Genomic DNA, 19,544 nt, shown 5'->3' with positions numbered 1-19,544 from the left:
TAAAACAGCTGTTCACCACCATCTCTTATCTTCCCCCATCCAAAACCTTGATCTTTTCTACCTCCGCTAATTTCACACCAAATCCACTTTTTTGAAATACCAACTTCTTTCCTGGAAGTCCTTGGTGTCCTTGTGTTTTATACTTCTCCCACCCCCCCCCCCCCCCCTTCCCACGCCCCTTCCCCCAAGCCCTCTCCCTCCCACACATCTCCTGATGTACCTGCTCTCAAATGTTGTGTTTGTGTGCTTCCCCTTCTCTCCCCATCTTCTCTACCGCTCCCTCTTTTTATATATTTTGTTTGTCTGTTTGATTTGTTTGTGAAATAAATGTTAGCTCTTTCACGAGCCTCGATTCTGAATACAAAAAAAAAAAATACAAAAAAAAAACAAAACAACAACACCCTCCAAACATCCTCCAAACAACCTCCAAACCCCCGACCAAACACCGACCAAACACCGAAGGACCACCGACCGACCAAACACCGACCAAACACTTGAGGACCACCGACCGACCAAACACCGAGCAAACACCGAGCAAACACCGGAGGGCACCATACATGTTCCAATCAATGCAAAGGATTCCTTCATGTTCCGCCCCAAACTTTTAGCCAATGCCCTTCTCCCTCCAGCCACAAAATCACCCACACTGCGTTCATCGAACCCAACCCTCCAGCTTCCCCGGTATCGTCCCCCTCGGTGAACGTGCACCATGGCCTTCCTGGGAACGCTGCTCGAGACCTTCGAACTGATCGTCCTTTCCTTCTTCTACTCAATTGAAGCGCTTTTCCGTCTGCTCGTGCCACCGCGCAGCAAGAGTGTGGAAAATGAAACGGTCCTCATCACGGGAGCGGGCAGCGGGATCGGACGCTTGCTGTCTCTGGAGTTTGCGCGTTTGAAAGCCACCTTGGTCCTGTGGGACATCAACGAGGAGGGAAACGAGGAAACCGCGCGAATGTCACGTGACCAGGGGTCGCCACGTGTTCACGTGTACAAGTGTGACTGTGGACGGAAGGAAGACGTTGCCCGGGTGGCCGCTCTGGTGAGAAAAATTCACCCTTTTATATTTAATGGTGTCAAAAAAAAACCTGCAAACCGATCAATAATTGAGGGCGACAAGTATTGTTATGGACACAGAATGACAAGAACAATTATAAAACTTCAAAGCTAAAATTAAAGCTGTCTGATAACTTGCTCTACGAGTTCTTAAAAAAAACAACTTCCTCATTGAGCAGGTTTTTCTTTTGAGAAACAGTCAACAAATGACAAACTTTACAGTAGTTCCCCAAGGCAGTGTTCTGGGCCCCGTGATTTTTCTGATCTTCACTAATGATCTCTCTGACTCTCTGGAAAATCCTCTATATCTACATGCTGATGCCTCCACTCTCTGCCGCTCCATTCCTCATCCTTCAGATCGGCAGTCTGCAGCCCCCTCACTCTCTGCAGACCTGGACAATATCACAAACTGGTCAAACAAGTGGAACATGTCTTTCAATCCTGACAAATCTCACACTCTCACTTTGTCTCTCCATAAAGACCGTCTGGCCAACCCTCCCAGTTACTTTCTGAGCAATCCTCTTGAATAAGTTCTGTCACTCAAGCTTTTGGGTCTCACTATCTGCCATGATGTCTCCTGGGCAAACCACATTTCGAAGCTGGCCTCCAAAGCCAGTCGCCGACTGGGCATCCTCCGTCGTGCACAGTCCTTCCTTGGCACACCTGAGCTCCTCACCACATACAAGGCTTTCATCTGCAGCTCAATGGAATACTGCTCTCCCCTCTGGGCTGGTGCTCCTGCCTCACACCTAGCTCGACTTCACGCGGTTGAAACCAAGGCATTCAGAATCATTGGAATCTCCCACGATGAAGCTAACTCCGAAGGCCTTTCTCTCTCTCACCGCAGGCAGGTAGGTGGTCTTTCTGTCCTCCACCGACTCCTCTCCAGCCTTGCTCCCCCTGCTCTGTTTATTCTCTGTCCCCCAAATATTCCTACAGGTCGCACAAGATCTGCCAGCAACCCTCTTCTGGTGAAACTGCCAAAATCAAGACTCTCTGCTCACCTTCAGTCTTTCATTCCTCTTTTCTCCCTCCTCTGGAACAAACTCCCTCACTCTCTTCAATCCCACTCCTCCCTCCAGGTCTTTAAAACAGCTGTTCACCACCATCTCTTATCTCCCCCCATCCAAAACCTTGATCCTTTTTACCCCCGTTAAAACGCCCCAAATCCACCTCTTTGAATCCCCAACTTCTTTCCTGGGGTTCCTAGAAGTGTTCATTTGCTTTATACCGTGTACACCTCCCTCCTCCTCAACCTCCCCCTTCTACAGATCTACCGACTTGTGTTCTTCCCTCTCCCTCCCCTCTTGTCACCCGCTCCCTTCACTGCATGTTTTATGTGTCTGTGCATGTTTTCATATTCAATGTGTTAGCTCTTACAGCCTCGATTCTGTATACAAAAAAAAAAAAAACCCCGCCCTCTTTCCACCACAACAGCCAGATCGTCCACCTACAATATAATATTCTCCCCAGAATATCTTTCATGTTTACCTTCCTGCTTACCAGCTCCATCACCATGATAAACAGGAGTTGGCTGAGAGCACTTCCCTGCCTAAAACCGATGTTCACGTTGAACTCCTCCGACATCCCAGCAGCAACCAAAACTCTCCCCTTCGTTCCCTTGTATCAACCTAACTTCTGCTTCCGTCACTCCCATCCATCTCAGTGTCACCATGACTATCTCCCTCGAGAGTGTTGTAGGCTTTCTCCAGATCCACAAATCCCAATGTCATTTCACCTTGCACCTCCAACCTCTTCTCCAGCAGCTGTCTCAACGTGAACATCCCTTCTGTCGTTCCCATATCCCTTCTGAACCTCTGTTGCTCTTAACGATCTCCGTCTCCACACTCTTCCTTAGCCTCCCATCCAGAACCCTTCCAGCACCTTTGTGAAGGAGTGTAATGCTCCTGTACTTCCCCAGATCTTGAACATCCCCTTTCCCCTTCATATCAGCATAATTAACCCTGACCTCCACCCCTCCGGAATTGACCCATCTTTTGTACAAACATTGAACAACCTCTTTGTCCACCTAATTTCCGACTTCTCCTGCTGCAATTATCATCTCTGTAAAATGCAGATAGCTATTGGTCGTTTTTTGGCCCTATGACTCGATGTTGAAGAATCATTTTTTAAATTATCGGATCTGGATTTGTATCTTCACCACAATCGAAACAATACATCATTGTCACATGCCCAACCTGTCCAGCAAATGTTGTCCAAATCAGTCCATAACTTTTTGAGATATCCTGCTCACATACAGACAGGCAGACAAACAGATATGGGTGAAAACAGAACCCTCTACCTTTGGTGGAAAAAGTCGGAATGTATGTCCACAAATAGAGAGTGGATCTGGGTTGCGAGTGGAGGGACTGCGGGGAGGCAAGCGCTACCGGGCTTCGGTGGAACATCTGAGCCGGATATGCGACTTGCAGATAGGCCCTCAAACCCAGCACCCAAATGGCGGTTCGAGCGGTGGGTGGTTCGTGTGCGGCCACCCGGCTGCTGGTTGCATCATTTTTCTGGGGGCACATCTTCCGCTGATGCAATGCTTCTCTATAACCAGTTATCTGGTACTCATTTTGCCGAACTCGGAAGGATGACAAGCTGAGTCAACCCCACCTGGCGTTTATTCAACGGTATTCAAACTCAGGACCTCAGGATCCCAAGCCCACCGCCCTAACCATTAGGCCAACACCAGGTCAGGACCTTAAGATCCCAAACCCACCTCCCTAACCATTAGGCCAACACCAGGTCAGGACCTTAAGATCCCAAGCCCACCGCCCTAACCATTAGGCCAACACCAGGTCAGGACCTTAAGATCCCAAATCCACCTCCATAACCATTAGGCCAACACCAAGTCAGGACCTTAAGATCCCAAACCCACCTCCATAACCATTAGGCCAACACCAAGTCAGGACCTTAAGATCCCAAACCCACCTCCCTAACCATTAGGCCAACACCAGGTAAAGCACCTTAGGATCCCAAGCCCACCTCCCCAACCATGAGGCCAACACCAGGTCAGGACCTTAGGATCCCAAACCCACCTCCCCAACCATTAGGCCAACACCAGGTAAAGGACCTTAGGATCCCAAGCCCACCACCCTAACCATTAGGCCAACACCAGGTAAAGGACCTTAGGATCCCAAGCCCACCACCCGAACCATTAGGTCAACACCAGGTAAAGGACCTTAGGATCCCAAGCCCAACTCCCTAACCATTAGGCCGACACCAGGCAAAGGACCTTAGGATCCCAAGCTCACCTCCCTAACCATTAGGCCAACACCAGGTAAAGCACCTTTGGATCCCAAGCCCACCTCCCTAACCATGAGGCCAACACCAGGTCAGGACCTTAGGATCCCAAACCCACCGCCCTAACCATGAGGCCAACACCAGGTCAGGACCTTAGGATCCCAAGCCCACCTCCCTAACCATTAGGCCAATACCAGGTAAAGGACCTTAGGATCCCAAACCCACCTCCCTAACCATTAGGCCAACACCAGGTCAGGACCTTAGGATCCCAAGCCCCCCTCCCCAACCATTAGGCCAATACCAGGTAAAGGACCTTAGGATCCCAAACCCACCTCCCTAACCATTAGGCCAACACCAGGTGAGGACCTTAGGATCCCAAGCCCCCCTCCCCAACCATTAGGCCAACACCAGGTCAGGACCTTAGGATCCCAAACCCACCTCCCTAACCATTAGGCCAACACCAGGTCAGGACCTTAGGATCCCAAGCCCCCCTCCCCAACCATTAGGCAAACACCAGGTAAAGCACCTTAGGATCCCAAGCCCACCGCCCTAACCATTAGGCCAACACCAGATCAGGACCGTAGGATCCCAAGCTCACCTCCCCAACCATTAGGCCAACACCAGGTCAGGACCTTAGGATCCCAAGCCCCCCTCCCCAACCATTAGGCAAACACCAGGTAAAGCACCTTAGGATCCCAAGCCCACCGCCTTAACCATTAGGCCAACACCAGATCAGGACCGTAGGATCCCAAGCCCACCTCCCCAACCATTAGGCCAACACCAGGTATAGTTATCGGATGAATGGAAGGAAGTGCGCTGTACTTAAAAAGTTTGAACGATGTTATATCGGACTCTGTGACTTAAATCGAATATTGTTCCATAATGTGTTAACGACATTCTTTGACAAACAGTAAATCGGCATCAGAGCTGATAATCAAACAAGCCATCTGCAAGACCTGATTTTATTGACTGCAAGACGTGAAAACCATCATTATGTGTTATTCCTATGAGTTGCAAAGTGGTGATGTCGTTTCAGGTAAAGAAAGAGGTTGGCGATGTGACTATGCTCGTCAACAATGCCGGAATTGTCATCGGCAAGAATTTCATCGACACGACGGAGTCAGAGATGCAGAAGGTTATGGATGTGAACATCATGGCTCACTTCTGGGTGAGTTACGCCGTTTGTGAGGTCCTTCCATGAGACCAATGTCTGGATTCCTAAGTAACCTTTGATCAATTCCTCTTGGGAAGGACAACACAAGAACTCTTGGTAACACTCTTCACTAAAATATCAATAAAGCTTGTTTTTAAGTTCAATGATTCTTCAAAATTGGTATTGTCCAACTATGTGGTCTTATCAATATCTCAAAACGTTATGGACAGTTTAGGATAAAACTTCGTGGACAGGTTGGACGTGTGAAAAGGACGAATCGATTCGATTTTGGTGAAGATCTGGATCTGGATACGTAAATTTTTTCAGCGATTCTTCACCATTGAGTGATAGGACCAAAAACGATACATAGCATGATGTTTCAAAATGGTGTGGACCTTTTATGACAAAACTTGGTGGATAAGTTGGGTAGGCGACAATAACAATAGCATTAGATTTTGGTTCATATTCATATGCAGATCCGGCCTATTAGTGGGATACAAAACCTAAACTGTTCAGCCTGACGAAGGTATGCTCTCTACTGAGTGCCATTCTAATTGTTCTTCTTCTTATTATTATTATGATTATTATTATAATTCGTGAACACTTACTTGTAAGGTCAGAAATCCTTTTTTCCTTTCTTATTCTTCTTCTCCTTGCTCCCATATTTTTGCAGTGGACTCTCCATTTAATATAAGAAATAGTTTTCTTTGTTGTTGTTTTTTGTATACAAGATCGAGGCTCGTGAAAGAGCTAACATTAATCACACAAAAAGTCAAACCGACACATAAAACATATAACATGTGGAGCGGTAGGCAAGATGGGGCGAGAGGGGGACGGATACAAACACAACATTTGAGAGCAGGGACATTGTGAGAAATGTGGGAGAGGGAGGGCTTCGGAGGGGGGGTGGGAGAGGTATAAAACATATGGACACTGCAAGGACTTCCAGGAAAGAAGTTGGAATTTCAAAAAAAGTGTATCTGGGGTGAATTAGCGGGGGTAGAAAAGATCAAGGTTTTGGATGGGGGAAGATAAGAGATGGTGGTGAACAGCTGCTTTAAAGACCTGGTGGGAGGAGTGGAATTGAAGGGAGTGTGGGAGTTTGTTCCAGAGGCGGGAGAAAAGAGGAATGAAGGAGTGAAGGTGAGCAGAGAGTCTTGATTTGGCAGTTTAACCATAAGATGGTTGCAGGCAGATCTTGTGCGACCTGTAGGAATATTAGAGGGACAGAGCACAGCGAGAGCTGGAGGAGTAAGGCCGGAGAGGAGTCGGTAGAAGACAGAAATACCACCAACCTGCCTGCGGTGAGTGAGTGAAAGGCCCTTGGAGTTAGCTTCATCGTGGGAGATTCCAATGATTCTGAAAGCTTTGGTTTCAACAGCGTGAAGCCGAGCTAGGTGTGAGGCAGGAGCGCCGGCCCAGAGGGGGGGGAACAGTATTCCATTGAGCTGCGGATGAAAGCCTTGTATGTGGTGAGGAGCTCAGGTGTGCCAAGGAAGGACTTCCCACGACGGAGGATGCCCAGTCGGCGACTGGCTTTGGAGGCCAGCTTGGAAATGTGGTTTTCCCAAGAAAGATCATGGCAGATAGTGAGACCCAAAAGCTTCAGCGACAGAACTTATTGGAGAGGATTGTTGAGAAAGTAGATGGGAGGGTTTTCCAGTCGGTCTTTTCGGAGAGACATAGTAAGAGTGTGAGATTTGTCAGGATTGAAAGACATGTTCCACTTTTTTGACCAGTCTGTGATTTTGTCCAGGTCTGCAGAGAGCGAGGAGGCTGCAGACTGCCGATCTGAGGGATGAGGAATGGAGCGGCAGATAGTGGAGTCATCAGCAAAGAGATAGAGAGGATTTTCCAGAGAGTCGGAGAGATCATTGATGAAGACCAGAAATAGCACAGGGCCCAGAACACTACCTTGGGGAACTCCAGCCAGAACAGGAAGGGGAGATTTGAGAAATCCATTCAGGGCCACACGTTGCCTACGACCAGAGAGGACGTCCGCAAGCCATGAGTGGAGATTTCCATGGATACCATAAGAGGAGAGTTTGGTGAGCAGAGCTGTGTGCCAGACCGTATCGAAGGCACGTGATCTGTCAAGTGAAACAGCTCTGATTTCCTGTTTGGCATTGAGGACCTCCATCCATTGTTGAGACAGCAAAAGCATCGATATAAAGTTGATTGATATAAAATTGATACAAACTTGATATAAAGAACCGTTTATTTGGGGGTCACCAGCATCTGAATGAGTTACATTTTTTACACAAGATGTATCGGCACAGGGACAAGCGAGGCGACAGAGGGAAAAAAGCAATGAACTGATGTCGGGGCAACAAAATTGGATATAAGCAAGGAAATGAACAAAGAGGAAAACAGGAGGGGAGTAAACATTTTCACCTGCAAGCAACACAGTTTTATTAAGTAGAGTTAATGGGGGTACAAAATATCACAGGTGGAATGGGAGTGAAAGGGCATGGATGGAGGATGACTTGAGCTGGTAGTGCACTGCCTGCTTGAAGCTCTGGAGGGAAGAATGCGATGGAACAGCCTCAGGAAGACCGTTCAACAAACAGGAGAAAAGAGGAAACAAAAGAATGGAGGTGTGCAGAAAGCACAGGAGAGCACATTCTTGAATAGATCCCCTAGAGTTATACGATTTGTTTTTACATTATCTGTTCATTCATAAATTTACATTTGTTTTGTGAGGGTGGCACAACTTGTTTATCTCTATATTTGGTCAACATCATATCAGATGGATTTATTAAGTTGGGAAAATTGGCTGGAGACAAATAAATTAAGTTGCAAAACCAGCCTTGTTTTTACCTTTGAAGCTGATAAATTGATTTTGTTTTCACTCTCAGACATATAAGGCATTTCTCCCTGCGATGATTGCCAGAAATCATGGACACCTGGTGAGCATCGCAAGTGCGGCTGGATTCCTCACTGTAAACGGTTTTGCAGGTTTGGCCGAATTACAATTACTCTAACACCAGAAACATCCATTCCTGGCAAGTGCAACAAGGGAGGAAACTTTAAGTTGGAGGTGGTCATCCCAACATTTTTTTTTGTATACAGAGTCAAGGCTTCACTTCCGGGTCACTCGCCCAGCAGGCTGAGCTGAGTCGGTCGTCCTGTGTATTTCATTGATTCCGTTGGATTTAGCGTGTGCTGTCGTGTTGTCCTTTGTGTGAATGACTGTGATGGATCACTGTTTCGTTTCCTGGCTTCTGGCGGCGTGTCTGCCCGTAAGATTTGCAATACTTTGGATTTTACTCACCACCAAGTTGACAATTTCGAACTGTGAGTACCCGTCATGTTTTTTCGCTGCGCCTCACGCATCCCCGGTGTGCGCCTCTCAACAAGACAGTTCTTTTCCCCATCTCACCCCATCGCTCGTCCCACCGCTCGCCCCACCGCTCGCCCCACCGCTGCATGTACCGAGCTCGACTATCCGCTCTAACTCCTCTGTCCCGAGGCCTATTCGCTACACTCGGCAAAAACTTTTGTCTTTAAACAAAACAACTCGATTGACTCCTGGACTCGTCTCAGGCCTTAGAGAACTTGAAATCGGCGTTGGTCTCCCGACAAAACGCACAAAGTGAGGCGTGAGGAGAAAGCAGAGAAAAATACCGATTGTGATTTCTCTTCGCGACCAGCGACGGCCCGACCCACATTTTAATAATTCCTGCGAAAAAGTGTCCCCTGTCAACTTCAATAACCTCATCTATCCCTGTAGAACATACACAGCACCAAAACAACACACCGTTCTGACCTGTATCTCGCCTTATTCAACGCTCAGTCTGTAAGTAGTCCTGACAAGCGAACCGAAATTACCTCTTTTATTCAAGATAACGATATCGACGTGCTTTTTCTTTTTCTGACTTTTTCCGACCCAGTGGTGACGAAGCGAGATGTGCTGATCTCACCCCACTTGGATACACCCTGCAGTCATTTCCTCGCTCCTCTAGAGGTGGGGGCGTGGCTGTTATTTACAGAGACAACTTCTCTCCCTTTGTCTCCTTCACCACGACTTTTTCGTTCGACCATTCATCCTACGAGATAGCCCACGTCACCTTCACTCTGTCAGAAAACACTCTTCATTTCTTCTGCCTCTACCGACCTCCACCTAACCGGAAAAACAAGCTTACTGACTCTATGTTCGTGACTCAGCTTCCTAATCTGCTCGACCACTGCAATACTCTTCCTGGTTTCGTCCTGATTCTTGGAGATTTCAATGTCCGCTACGACCAACCACAACATCCTCTCACTTCAAAGATCATTGACCTCCTTTCTACTTTTCGTCTGTCTCAGTCTGTCTCCCAACCTAAACACGTTAAAGGACACATCCTGGATTGGTTGGTGCACAGATGCGATGATCAGTTGGTGCAGTCCACGTCAGTGACCTGTGCTATCGCCTCGGACCACTTCTGTGTCACCAGCCACCTGAGTATTGCTGTTCCTCGTCTTCAGCCCACCTTCATCACCGCCCGCAACATCCGTGCCATCGACCGTTCTGCCTTTAAAGAGGACCTTCACACCCGTTTCTCTGGCCGTTCCTTCGTCACTGCAGAAGACCTCGACTCTTGCCTCCGCACAGCTTTGGACTGCCATGCTCCAGCAACACGGCGTGCCGTTTCCAGACGCAGGAGTACTCCGTGGTTCAGCGCAGTCAGCGACGAAGTCAGGGCTGCCAAAAAGGAACGACGACGTGCCGAGAGACAGTGGCTGAAGACTGGCCTCGCAATCCATAAACAGTTGTATAACATAGCTAAAAGACTCGTCATAAAAATAATTCTGAAAGCAAAAACGTCATATATTTCTGATCGGATTACTAGGAGCTCCTCCTGCAAGCAACTGTTCAGCATTACCAACCGCCTGCTTGCCACCAAAAATAAATCCGTTATTCCCACTGTATTTCCTCAAAACGAACTACCCCAATGCTTCCTGCATTTCTTTCACAATAAAATTCAGTCAATAAGAAACAATCTTGACAAGCAGTCACTCCTTTCCCTGGATGATGCTGAACACTGCTTTCACGGGCGACCTCTCAGTTCGTTTACTCCTGTTACTGAGGAAGTTGTCAAATGTACAATCCTCAAGTCAAACACAAAAACATGTGATCTCGACCCCCTTTCCCACCGATTTGTTTACTGAGTGTTTGGACAACCTCCTCTCATTTATTACTGCAGTTATCAATGATTGTCTGACTACTGGTTCATTTCCGCTTCTCTTTAAGCAAGCTCTTGTTAAACCACTTCTTAAAAAGCCCAACCTTGACCTTAACGACATGAAAAATTACCATCCTATCTCCAACTTGTCTTTCCTGTCAAAGATCACAGAAAGAATTGTGTTATCACAGATGAATGACCATCTAGTTTCAAATAATCTTTTTAATTCTCACCACTCGGCATATAGACCAGGCCATAGCACCGAGACAGCTCTCCTAAGAATAACCAATGATCTTCTGACCTCTCTTGACTCTGGTAAGGTTTCCATTCTTGCTCTTCTAGACTTGTCTGCCGCCTTTGACACGATTGACCATAGTGTCTTAATTCGTAGTCTTGAACTCACATTTGGTATAACTGGTGCCCCCCTTTCTTGGCTGATGTCCTATCTTACTGATAGAGTGCAAACAGTTGTTGTCAATGGCCAGAAATCAGCCCCTTCTCCGCTTTCCTTTGGCGTTCCCCAGGGCTTAGTCCTGGGACCTATCCTCTTTCTTTTGTACACTCAGCCTCGATTTGATCTTGTTGCCAGACATTCAGTTGATTACCACGCCTTTGCGGACGACAATCAGCTGTACAAAGGAAGCACGATTCAACAAATCGTGCCCACTGTTGAAGTGTTAGAAGGCTGTATTGCCGACGTGAAGGCATGGATGACCCAAAATAGCACCAAACCACTCTCTAAAACTCTCTAAAACTCTCTAAAAACTAAAAAGTTAAAAAGTTAGTCTCTGTTTTAGAGACTCTCTAAAACAAACTTCAGCTGAACGATGCTAAACAGAGTCTATGATTGTAAGATCGCACAGATGTCCTCTACAATGTTTACTTCCTACCACTATTCATGTTGGTGAAACCGATGTAAACTTTGTTTCGTCGGCCAAGAACCTTGGTGTGGTTTTCGACTGTAACATGATATTTTCCCAGCAAGTACTTCAAACTTGCAAATCAGCATACTTTCAGCTGCGAAAGATCGCATCCATTGGCCACTTTTACTCCTCAGGCTGCTCTAACTCTGGTCTGTGCCCTTGTCCTCTCAAGGCTAGACTATTGTAATTCTTTGTATGCTGGCTGCCCTCAGTTTCTCTTGGATAAGTTACAAAAGGTTCAAAACTCTGCCGCTCGTCTTGTCTGTAAAGCGAAGAAGTCTGACCATGTTACTCCGCTCCTTGAATCTTTACACTGGCTGCCTGTCTCTGCTCGTGTGCAATACAAAATTTGCACACTATGTTATAAATCATTGTGTGGAGCGGGACCTCACTATCTCTCCGATTTGCTCACTCTCTATGTACCTCGGCGACGGCTTCGTTCAAGCGACGACTCTATGACCTTAGAGCCACCGCGCACCAGCACCAAGTCATTTGGCGAGAAATCCTTTTCCTTTGCTGCACCTCTGCTCTGGAATGACTTGCCTTCCTCTGTTCGACATGTTGACTCTCTTCCTGCCTTTAAAACCTCCCTCAAAACCTATCTGTTTCACAAGTCTTTCAAAGTCTAAGTCCTGTTTTCCCTTTGGTTTGAGGTGGGACGGAGATCGAGAGTATGTCTGTGTACGTGTGCGGGGGAGGGAGGTGAAGGAGGAGGAGAGTACACATCTGTGGGTTTTGAATGGGGAGGGAGAGGAATAGGACAAGAGTGAAGGTGTGTCTGTGTGTGTGTGTGTATGTGTGTGCGGTGTGTGTGCGTTCGCATGACAATGTAAAGCGCCACGAGGGTCGTTAACTCTGCTTGATGGGGCTATATAAGACTCCTTTATTGTCCCCCGTCGCACCGCGGAGCGAAAGGGGGACTATGGTTTTCCCCTCCGTCCGTGTGTCCGTCCGTCCGTGCGTGCGGGCGTGTGTGCGGGCGTGCATGCATGCGTGTGGGCATGCGTGCGTGTGTAAGCGAAGGACCGCATTCGAATTTGGTGTGTGGGTGCAACCCACGTCAAAATACAAGATGACCGCCACCATGTATGTCTGATGCCATGTATGTCTGAACCTTGTGAGCTGAATATCTTGAAAAATAAGCGAAATACCAACTTCTAATCTGGTGTGTGGGTGTATCTAGGCACAAGGAAGAACGCTATTGAAAATTGGGTCGCCACGTCAAAATCCAAGATGGCCGCCGCCATGTATGTCTGAACATTGTGAGATGAATATCTTGAAAAATAAGCGAAGTACCAACTTCTAATTTGGTGTGTGGGTGTATCTCGGCATAAGGAAGAACGCTATTGAAAATTGTGTCGCCACGTCAAAATCCAAGATGGCCACGGCCATGTATGTCTGAACCTTGTGAGCGGAATATCTTGAAAAATAAGCGAAGTACCAACTTATAATCTGGTGTGTGCGTGTATCTCGGCATAAGGAAGAACGCTATTGAAAATTGGGTCGCCACGTCAAAATCCAAGATGGCCGCCTTGCGTCTTCCACTTTGTCAACTCACATCACTTCACCGACGGGGGACCTAGGCGTAACGCTTGTTATTATTATTATTAAGGCTTGTGTAAGAGCTAACACATTACACACGAGAACAAGCACAGACCCATAAAACATACAATAAATAAAGGGAGCCGGAGACAAGAGGGGATTAGAGGAAAACATACAAGAAGCATGAAAACAGCAGAGAACAGGGAAGTCGATAGATTTGTGGAAGAGAGAGAGGACCAGTGGGCGGTGGGGGGGAGGGGGGGGGGAGGAAGGTGTACACGGTATAAAACAGACACAACTAGGAATTTCAGGAAAGAAGTCGGAGATTGAACAAGGTGGAATTGGGGTGTTTTAACAGGGGTAGAAAAGATCAAGGTTTTGGATGGGGGAAGATAAGAGATGGTGGTGAACAGCTGTTTTAAAGACCTGGAGGAAGGAGAGGGATTGAATTTTGTCCCTGTTCTCTGCTGTTGTACTTGTGTGCTTCCCTCTCTCCCCCCATCTTGTCTCCCGCTCCCTTTATTGTATGTATTGTGTGTCCGTTTTTTTGTTTTTGTGATTGATGTTAGCTCTTACACGAGCCTTGATTTTGTATACAAAAAAATATATATATCGAATCAATTTTGGTGAAGATCCGGATTCGGATCCAGCTTGTATAATTTTTTTAAGTGATTCTTCATCATTGAGTGATATGGCCAACCAGGTAAAGGTATACTCTCTACTGAGTGCCGTTCTAGTCTTTTGATGTTTTTCTTTTGAAGTTGCTTTGCTGTGTGTTACTTTTGTGCATCAAATGTGAATACAGTGTACATTTACACAGGTAGAAGTCGGAATATTTATTCAATGGACTTAACTTTCACGGAAATTACTTGACAGCGAAAAGCATGAAAGTCAGATGCACATGAAAGATACGTACCTTGCCGTATGTAAACATGCAATACTTAAAATATGCACTGTGACACTTACCACTGTATACCGACTAAATTATAAAAACCCACAGGCACTACTCAAATCATACCGCAGCAAGGCCTAGAAACACCAGCTCCTTCGGGGAGGGATCGCACCTCTGCAAGATCATGTGACGTGGCATAAGCAATTTGTTGATAATTTTTCAACAACAATGGTGATGATGATGAAACTTCCTGCAGATTACTGTAGCAGCAAGTTCGCTGCAGTGGGTTTTGCGGAGTCTGTGGCACTGGAAATGATCGCGATGAAAAAGGATGGAATAAAAACGACCATCGTCTGTCCATCCTTCATCAACACGGGCATGTTTGATGGCTACAAACCACAGTAAGGAAGTGGAAAGGTGATTCGTTGCCCTCCACCCCCTCTTGGAGCTGCACATTGTGCAAATAATGTCAATGTCTTCACCTCCTGGGAAGTCATGATGTAACTTGTTTGTTTGAAATCATCTTCATTCTTAAAAAACATTCCTCACTGTTGTTATTTTCTGATTTGGTTTATTTATTGTTCGCTGTGATTTTTTTGAAGAATAAAGTGTTGCTTTCCATGTACATAAACCTCCAGGTGAAGGAGATCAGCTCTGTTGTTGGGAAATCTACATCTTTGACTTGATTTGCCAAAGATGGAAAGATTTTGCTCATATTGGGCTCATGGCATTTGCAAATACAAGGCCTTTCGACTTAACTCCACTTGGACCACTTAATGGCATCCGCATTCCAGGGCAAACCTACAAAGGAGATAACACTATCCGTAGAGTGACGTTTGTTTAAATCGAAGTGCTAATCTATCTATATATATATAAAAGAAAGTTTTTGTTTGTTTGTTTGTTTGTCTGCACGCACTATTCTCCTGAACAGTGAAAGATAGGAGGAAACCTCTGAAACAAAAAATGTCGGGATGGGCCCCGGGAAGGTTATGGGCAAGGTGACGAGGCCGGTCGAGGCTGCCTCGGCCGGGCTGGGCCCATTTCGCAATGAAAAGCTGAGCTGAATTATAGTAGTCAATCTTCTGCATTCGCGAGTAAAAGCTGAATTATAGTAGTAAATTCATTCAAAAAGAACCCGGGCAACGCCAGGTGCATTCGGCTAGTCTAATATATGAAGAAGAATGTTTGTATTGTTATGTGTGTGTGGGTAGATGATGAAATACCATAGTACAGATAGGATTGTATAGTAATAGCATGGACCTTGAACACGTAGGAGACATCTCGGTGTATTTAAGTAGGGAAACTGGAGCTTAAGATTGTTTATGTGTCTTCACATGGGGGTGAAGCTGTGTTAAGTAGATAGGGGTTAAGGTTAGTTTTCCCCCCAGTATGTGATTCCCCTTGTGACTTTTCCCTAAGTTTTTACAACTACAACAAAGCCGGCCACACAAAAACTCCATTAACCAACAATAACTGACATAACTGCCGACAGACACAGAAGATTCCCGATCGGGCTAAACCCCGCCTCCATGAGGAGATCATAACCGGCAGGCCGCACCCAGAGCTTCGTCATTGGTCGTGGAGACATGGGGGGTGGAGGAGGGGGGGGTTCAGTGGAGCTCAGTGATTGGACAGTATGACGTCATGGAGTGGCTTTGAGAAAGAGGAAGAAGAGCGCGTCTCTCTCTCTCTCTGCTGGTTCTCGCTTGAGCAAGATGGGCATGATATTTGCTCTTGTGCATGGTGGATTTTTGGAGCTTTGAAAGAACAAACCTTGGTGCCTTCAGTGTGAGGAGGCTGTTGCTGCCGTTGAGGAGGAGCTGGAGGTCACGTTTTTCCTCCCCGACAATGGAGGAAATCATCTTCGGGATTCACCCGTGGACCCAAAAAGCGCGCAACATGTTTGGGCTGTCGCCATTTCTTGAGCATTTCCCACGCGAGCGGCTCCGGGCCACCTTGTACTACCGACCTCACGAAAAGCACCATTTTGAAAGCAGAGCTGAGTTCCGGCCGACTTCTTTATCTTTCCCCTATGTGTCGTATTTGTGACTGAATGGAGACGTCTCAAAGAAGAATTTTCGTTTTTACTTCACCCTTTATTTCACCACTTTAGCCTTGCATTTATTTTTTATTAAATCATTTAATTGTGGCATTTTTTTATTTGTCGTGTCTGTTCTTTGTGGGTTTCAGATTAAACCCATGTGCTTCGTCCAGGTAAGCACTCCGTTTCCTTCATTCCCGTTCGCGCCAAAAGCAACCGCCATTTTTCGGGCAGTCGCCTCGGAATTGAAGACCCTCCGGCTATTCGTCCAAGGCTGGTGTTCATCGGCTATGGACTTGACAGTATGTTTGTTTGTTTGTTCAATTATTGCTTGTTCTTTTATGCATTCGGATCCTGCAGGAACAGTGCAACAAAAGTTTCATCCAGAAGAATTTCGAGCACCATGTTTGCATTAAAAAATGACCCTGGATAAAACCAAATAATTGCCTTTGCGACCTCGATCAGGTCTTGTGCTAATACACTGCCTCAGTTTTTTCCTGAGAGCAATCAAGTAACATGCATTCTGAAGATCGTATGTTGAGATTGTAGTGATTTGTTGTATTCAAAGATTTAAAATTAATTAAAAAGTTAAAAGAAGGGACATTGCATATATTGCAATGCCCAACATTGGTAATTCATACGAAACCATAAGGCCACCATTCCCCAATTTATCATGCAGGAAATACTTGAATCCATATTTCATTGAAAAATTTCCCTGGGAAATGCCGGATACTTTGGCTGGTGATCAATAGAACAATATTTTTTTAAATGTTTTTTCATTTCTGAATGATATTTCATTAGAAGTCGAATGCTTCCAATGCTGGACGCAAAGCACGTTGCAAAGAAAATCATCAATGCCATCAGACGAGACCAGCCAATCATAATGATACCTCGTTCTGTTTACTTCCTGGTATACATGAAAAGGTGGGTTCATGTCAACTTTTCATTACAGTTAAATTGGTCTTCGTAGCACTCTGAATACTATTCCAATAAAGTTTGGGATTGTAATTGATTCTTTTGTCATTGTCCGTTTAGTTCATGTAAGATTGTAATCAGTGACATGTGTAAATCTAGAATGATCTCTTGTTTATTGGCCTTTTTGTTTTCTTTTTCACGACTGATTTGCAGCTGGATGCCAAAGAAGGTTTCGATTCTGCTTGCCCATTACACCAGACTATTTGATGTGATGAAGACATTTGTGGGACGAAAGTACAATTGAAAAATATTGTCGAAAACGTAGCATCATGTTTGATTATTCGTGGTTATAGATTTGGAACGGTTAAATTTTTTTTAAACCAATTTTATCTCATTATTACAGCATTTTACTATGTTCAGGATGAATAAAACAATTCCAAAGTTATGATAAAATAAACCAGCCCTGCTTAATCGTTAGCATAAAACAAAAAAGTGTGATGCATGTGGATGATTACGTATTCGGAGGAAAATATTGGAGAACAGGGTTGTCCAGGCCCTCGATTTCAGCGGAAGGAGGGGAGTGTGGGGGGTAAAAGTACCAACAGCAACGTGAGGATCCCTGATGGGGAGCAAAGGGAAAAAGCCCCCAAAAGGCTTGGCATTCAAGTGGTTTTGATAAGAAAATATCAATGATGATGACTCTCTATCTACCTACATATTCTAGGATAGATCAACTCAAATGCCAATAAACTTTCACGAAATAAACTTTCATCGCCTTTGACTTCCTCCAAGATCATTGGCCACGTGTGTCTCGTCTAATGGTCCTGTGTTGTCTCATGTATTCATCTGCATGTCATTATATATATATTATATATATATATTGTTACGGATCTCAACGTCGGCCCCTCTTCCCCTTATCAAGGGGGGATTAATCCCCTTGTCTCTGACTGACCGACGTGGTCCTCGAAGTTACAACGTCCTTACCGGACCAACGGTAGGTAGGGTACGTAGGCCTAAGGGTTCGCTACTTACCTAATTACTGCCGCCAGCCGGGAACAAGGGAATAACTTCTGCCCGAGCCGCAGCGTTAATGGATTACGCCGAGCGAAGCGGACTGCGGCGCGAGCCGTTTATCAAGGGACTAACCCCGATTCATATGCGTTTGGCCAAATCGTGCCACAGGTGTTCAATGATGGAAAAGACAAGGACGATCGGACGAGGAAGAAGAAGAAGGCAAAGGTAGGAAATAACAGGATTTATTATTATTTACACAAGACTAAAGGAAGAAAAGAAATCAAAGTAATATACAGAAAATGGAAGGAGCAGAAGGACACAGAGCAATTTCTAGCTTATCTATACAGGCTTAACTTATTCCCCAGACAACACAGACAGACAGATGACAGTCAGACTTACATGAATGGGGGTAGATGGATGCCAGAGATCGATGGCATGGGAAGGCAGAGAAAGGGCCAGGCAGATGGTAGGCGTCGAGGTCCGGCTCCAAGCGCGCGCTCCGATCCACGCTTTTGGGGTCGAGGCGAAAACCCGGCAAACAGCTCCGCGTGTCGTTGGACATGACCAGACAATTATATAGCAGGGGAAAGTTGGTATGTTTCATACGCAATTCTTGGCCGGGCAATCCCCGTGGCCCTCTTTCTGCCGCTCGCCCCTGCTCGCTCCACTCGACCTCAACAGAACTTGCAATTCGTCCTCCCTCTCTCGTCTGGCCCCTTACAAATCTCTCCCCCTCAATCATCTGAGGTGGGGGCGTCGTGCCGCGGGTTATATGACATGCCCTACCAAGCCATACCCACTGATTTGTGGTTGGTCGTTCGGGGCTCCACCCTTGATGACGAGGTGCGGGCCACGCCCGTAATGTAGCTCCTCCCCCTTCTTCTCCGAGGCTTGACCACGTGCGTAATGGAGGTTTTGGGGCGATTCGAGCGAGCCCCAGCCAAAGGGCAGTGAACGCTGCCGGCAATTGCGTTTTGGTGGCAATTGAAAGGGGATTCTACCTTATTTTATTTGGTGCAATGCAATGTCAACTAGTGGAAAACAGAGCCTTAACTAATACACATAATAAAGAAATAACTATAGAGAGGTTCTATGATTGGCTACGTGCTTGTACATGGACTAGCTAAAGGGACGACCGTTGACCTTTACAATTAATGGAGGTATTTACAAGGAATTACTATTATTTACAGAGGGTGATATTTACAATTATCAACGTGCAGGATTCTCAAATCCACAACAATATATACAACTTTCTCATCTATGTCAATTTCAACTGTCACCATGTCAGCTGGCTGGGGGTTGGCTCAGCAACAACCAAACATTGCATTGCAGCAAAGGTCTCCTGTGACTCCTTAAGTTTGACCCAATCGATAAACTTCCCAACCCGGATTTGTACTCCTAACACCTCCACTCTGGACCGAGTAATGACTTCCTTTCCATCTAATCTCTCTTGTTTATCTTCTTACGATATTGGCTCTTCTGATCACTTCCTTGTCAAGGGCCACATGTCTCTGATATTGCAAGTGAGTAACCTCATTGACGCAGGATATTGTTTGTGCACAGGCCAACTGGTAGGACCTTCAATCAACCATAACAA

At 46.0% G+C, this 19,544-nt stretch overlaps 1 protein-coding gene across 1 annotated transcript; it reads left to right on the top strand.

Moving 5' to 3' along the window:
• Nucleotides 1-613: 613 nt before the first annotated feature.
• On the top strand, nucleotides 614-17,704 carry LOC137438665 (epidermal retinol dehydrogenase 2). The gene is made up of 6 exons (XM_068133901.2): nucleotides 614-1,039; nucleotides 5,339-5,470; nucleotides 8,314-8,413; nucleotides 14,234-14,378; nucleotides 16,820-16,942; nucleotides 17,147-17,704. Exons 1-6 carry the CDS (start codon nucleotides 710-712, stop codon nucleotides 17,235-17,237), a joined length of 921 nt encoding a protein of 306 aa, XP_067990002.2. The 5' UTR covers nucleotides 614-709; the 3' UTR covers nucleotides 17,238-17,704.
• The last annotated feature ends 1,840 nt before the right edge of the window (nucleotides 17,705-19,544 follow it).

Source organism: Myxine glutinosa, chromosome 13 (assembly GCF_964187855.1).
Source record: "Myxine glutinosa chromosome 13, kmMyxGlut1.1, whole genome shotgun sequence".
Taxonomy (NCBI): Eukaryota; Metazoa; Chordata; class Myxini; order Myxiniformes; family Myxinidae; genus Myxine; species Myxine glutinosa.
Note: the sequence above shows the minus strand (reverse complement) of the source record. Positions and strands in the feature narration are given on the sequence as shown.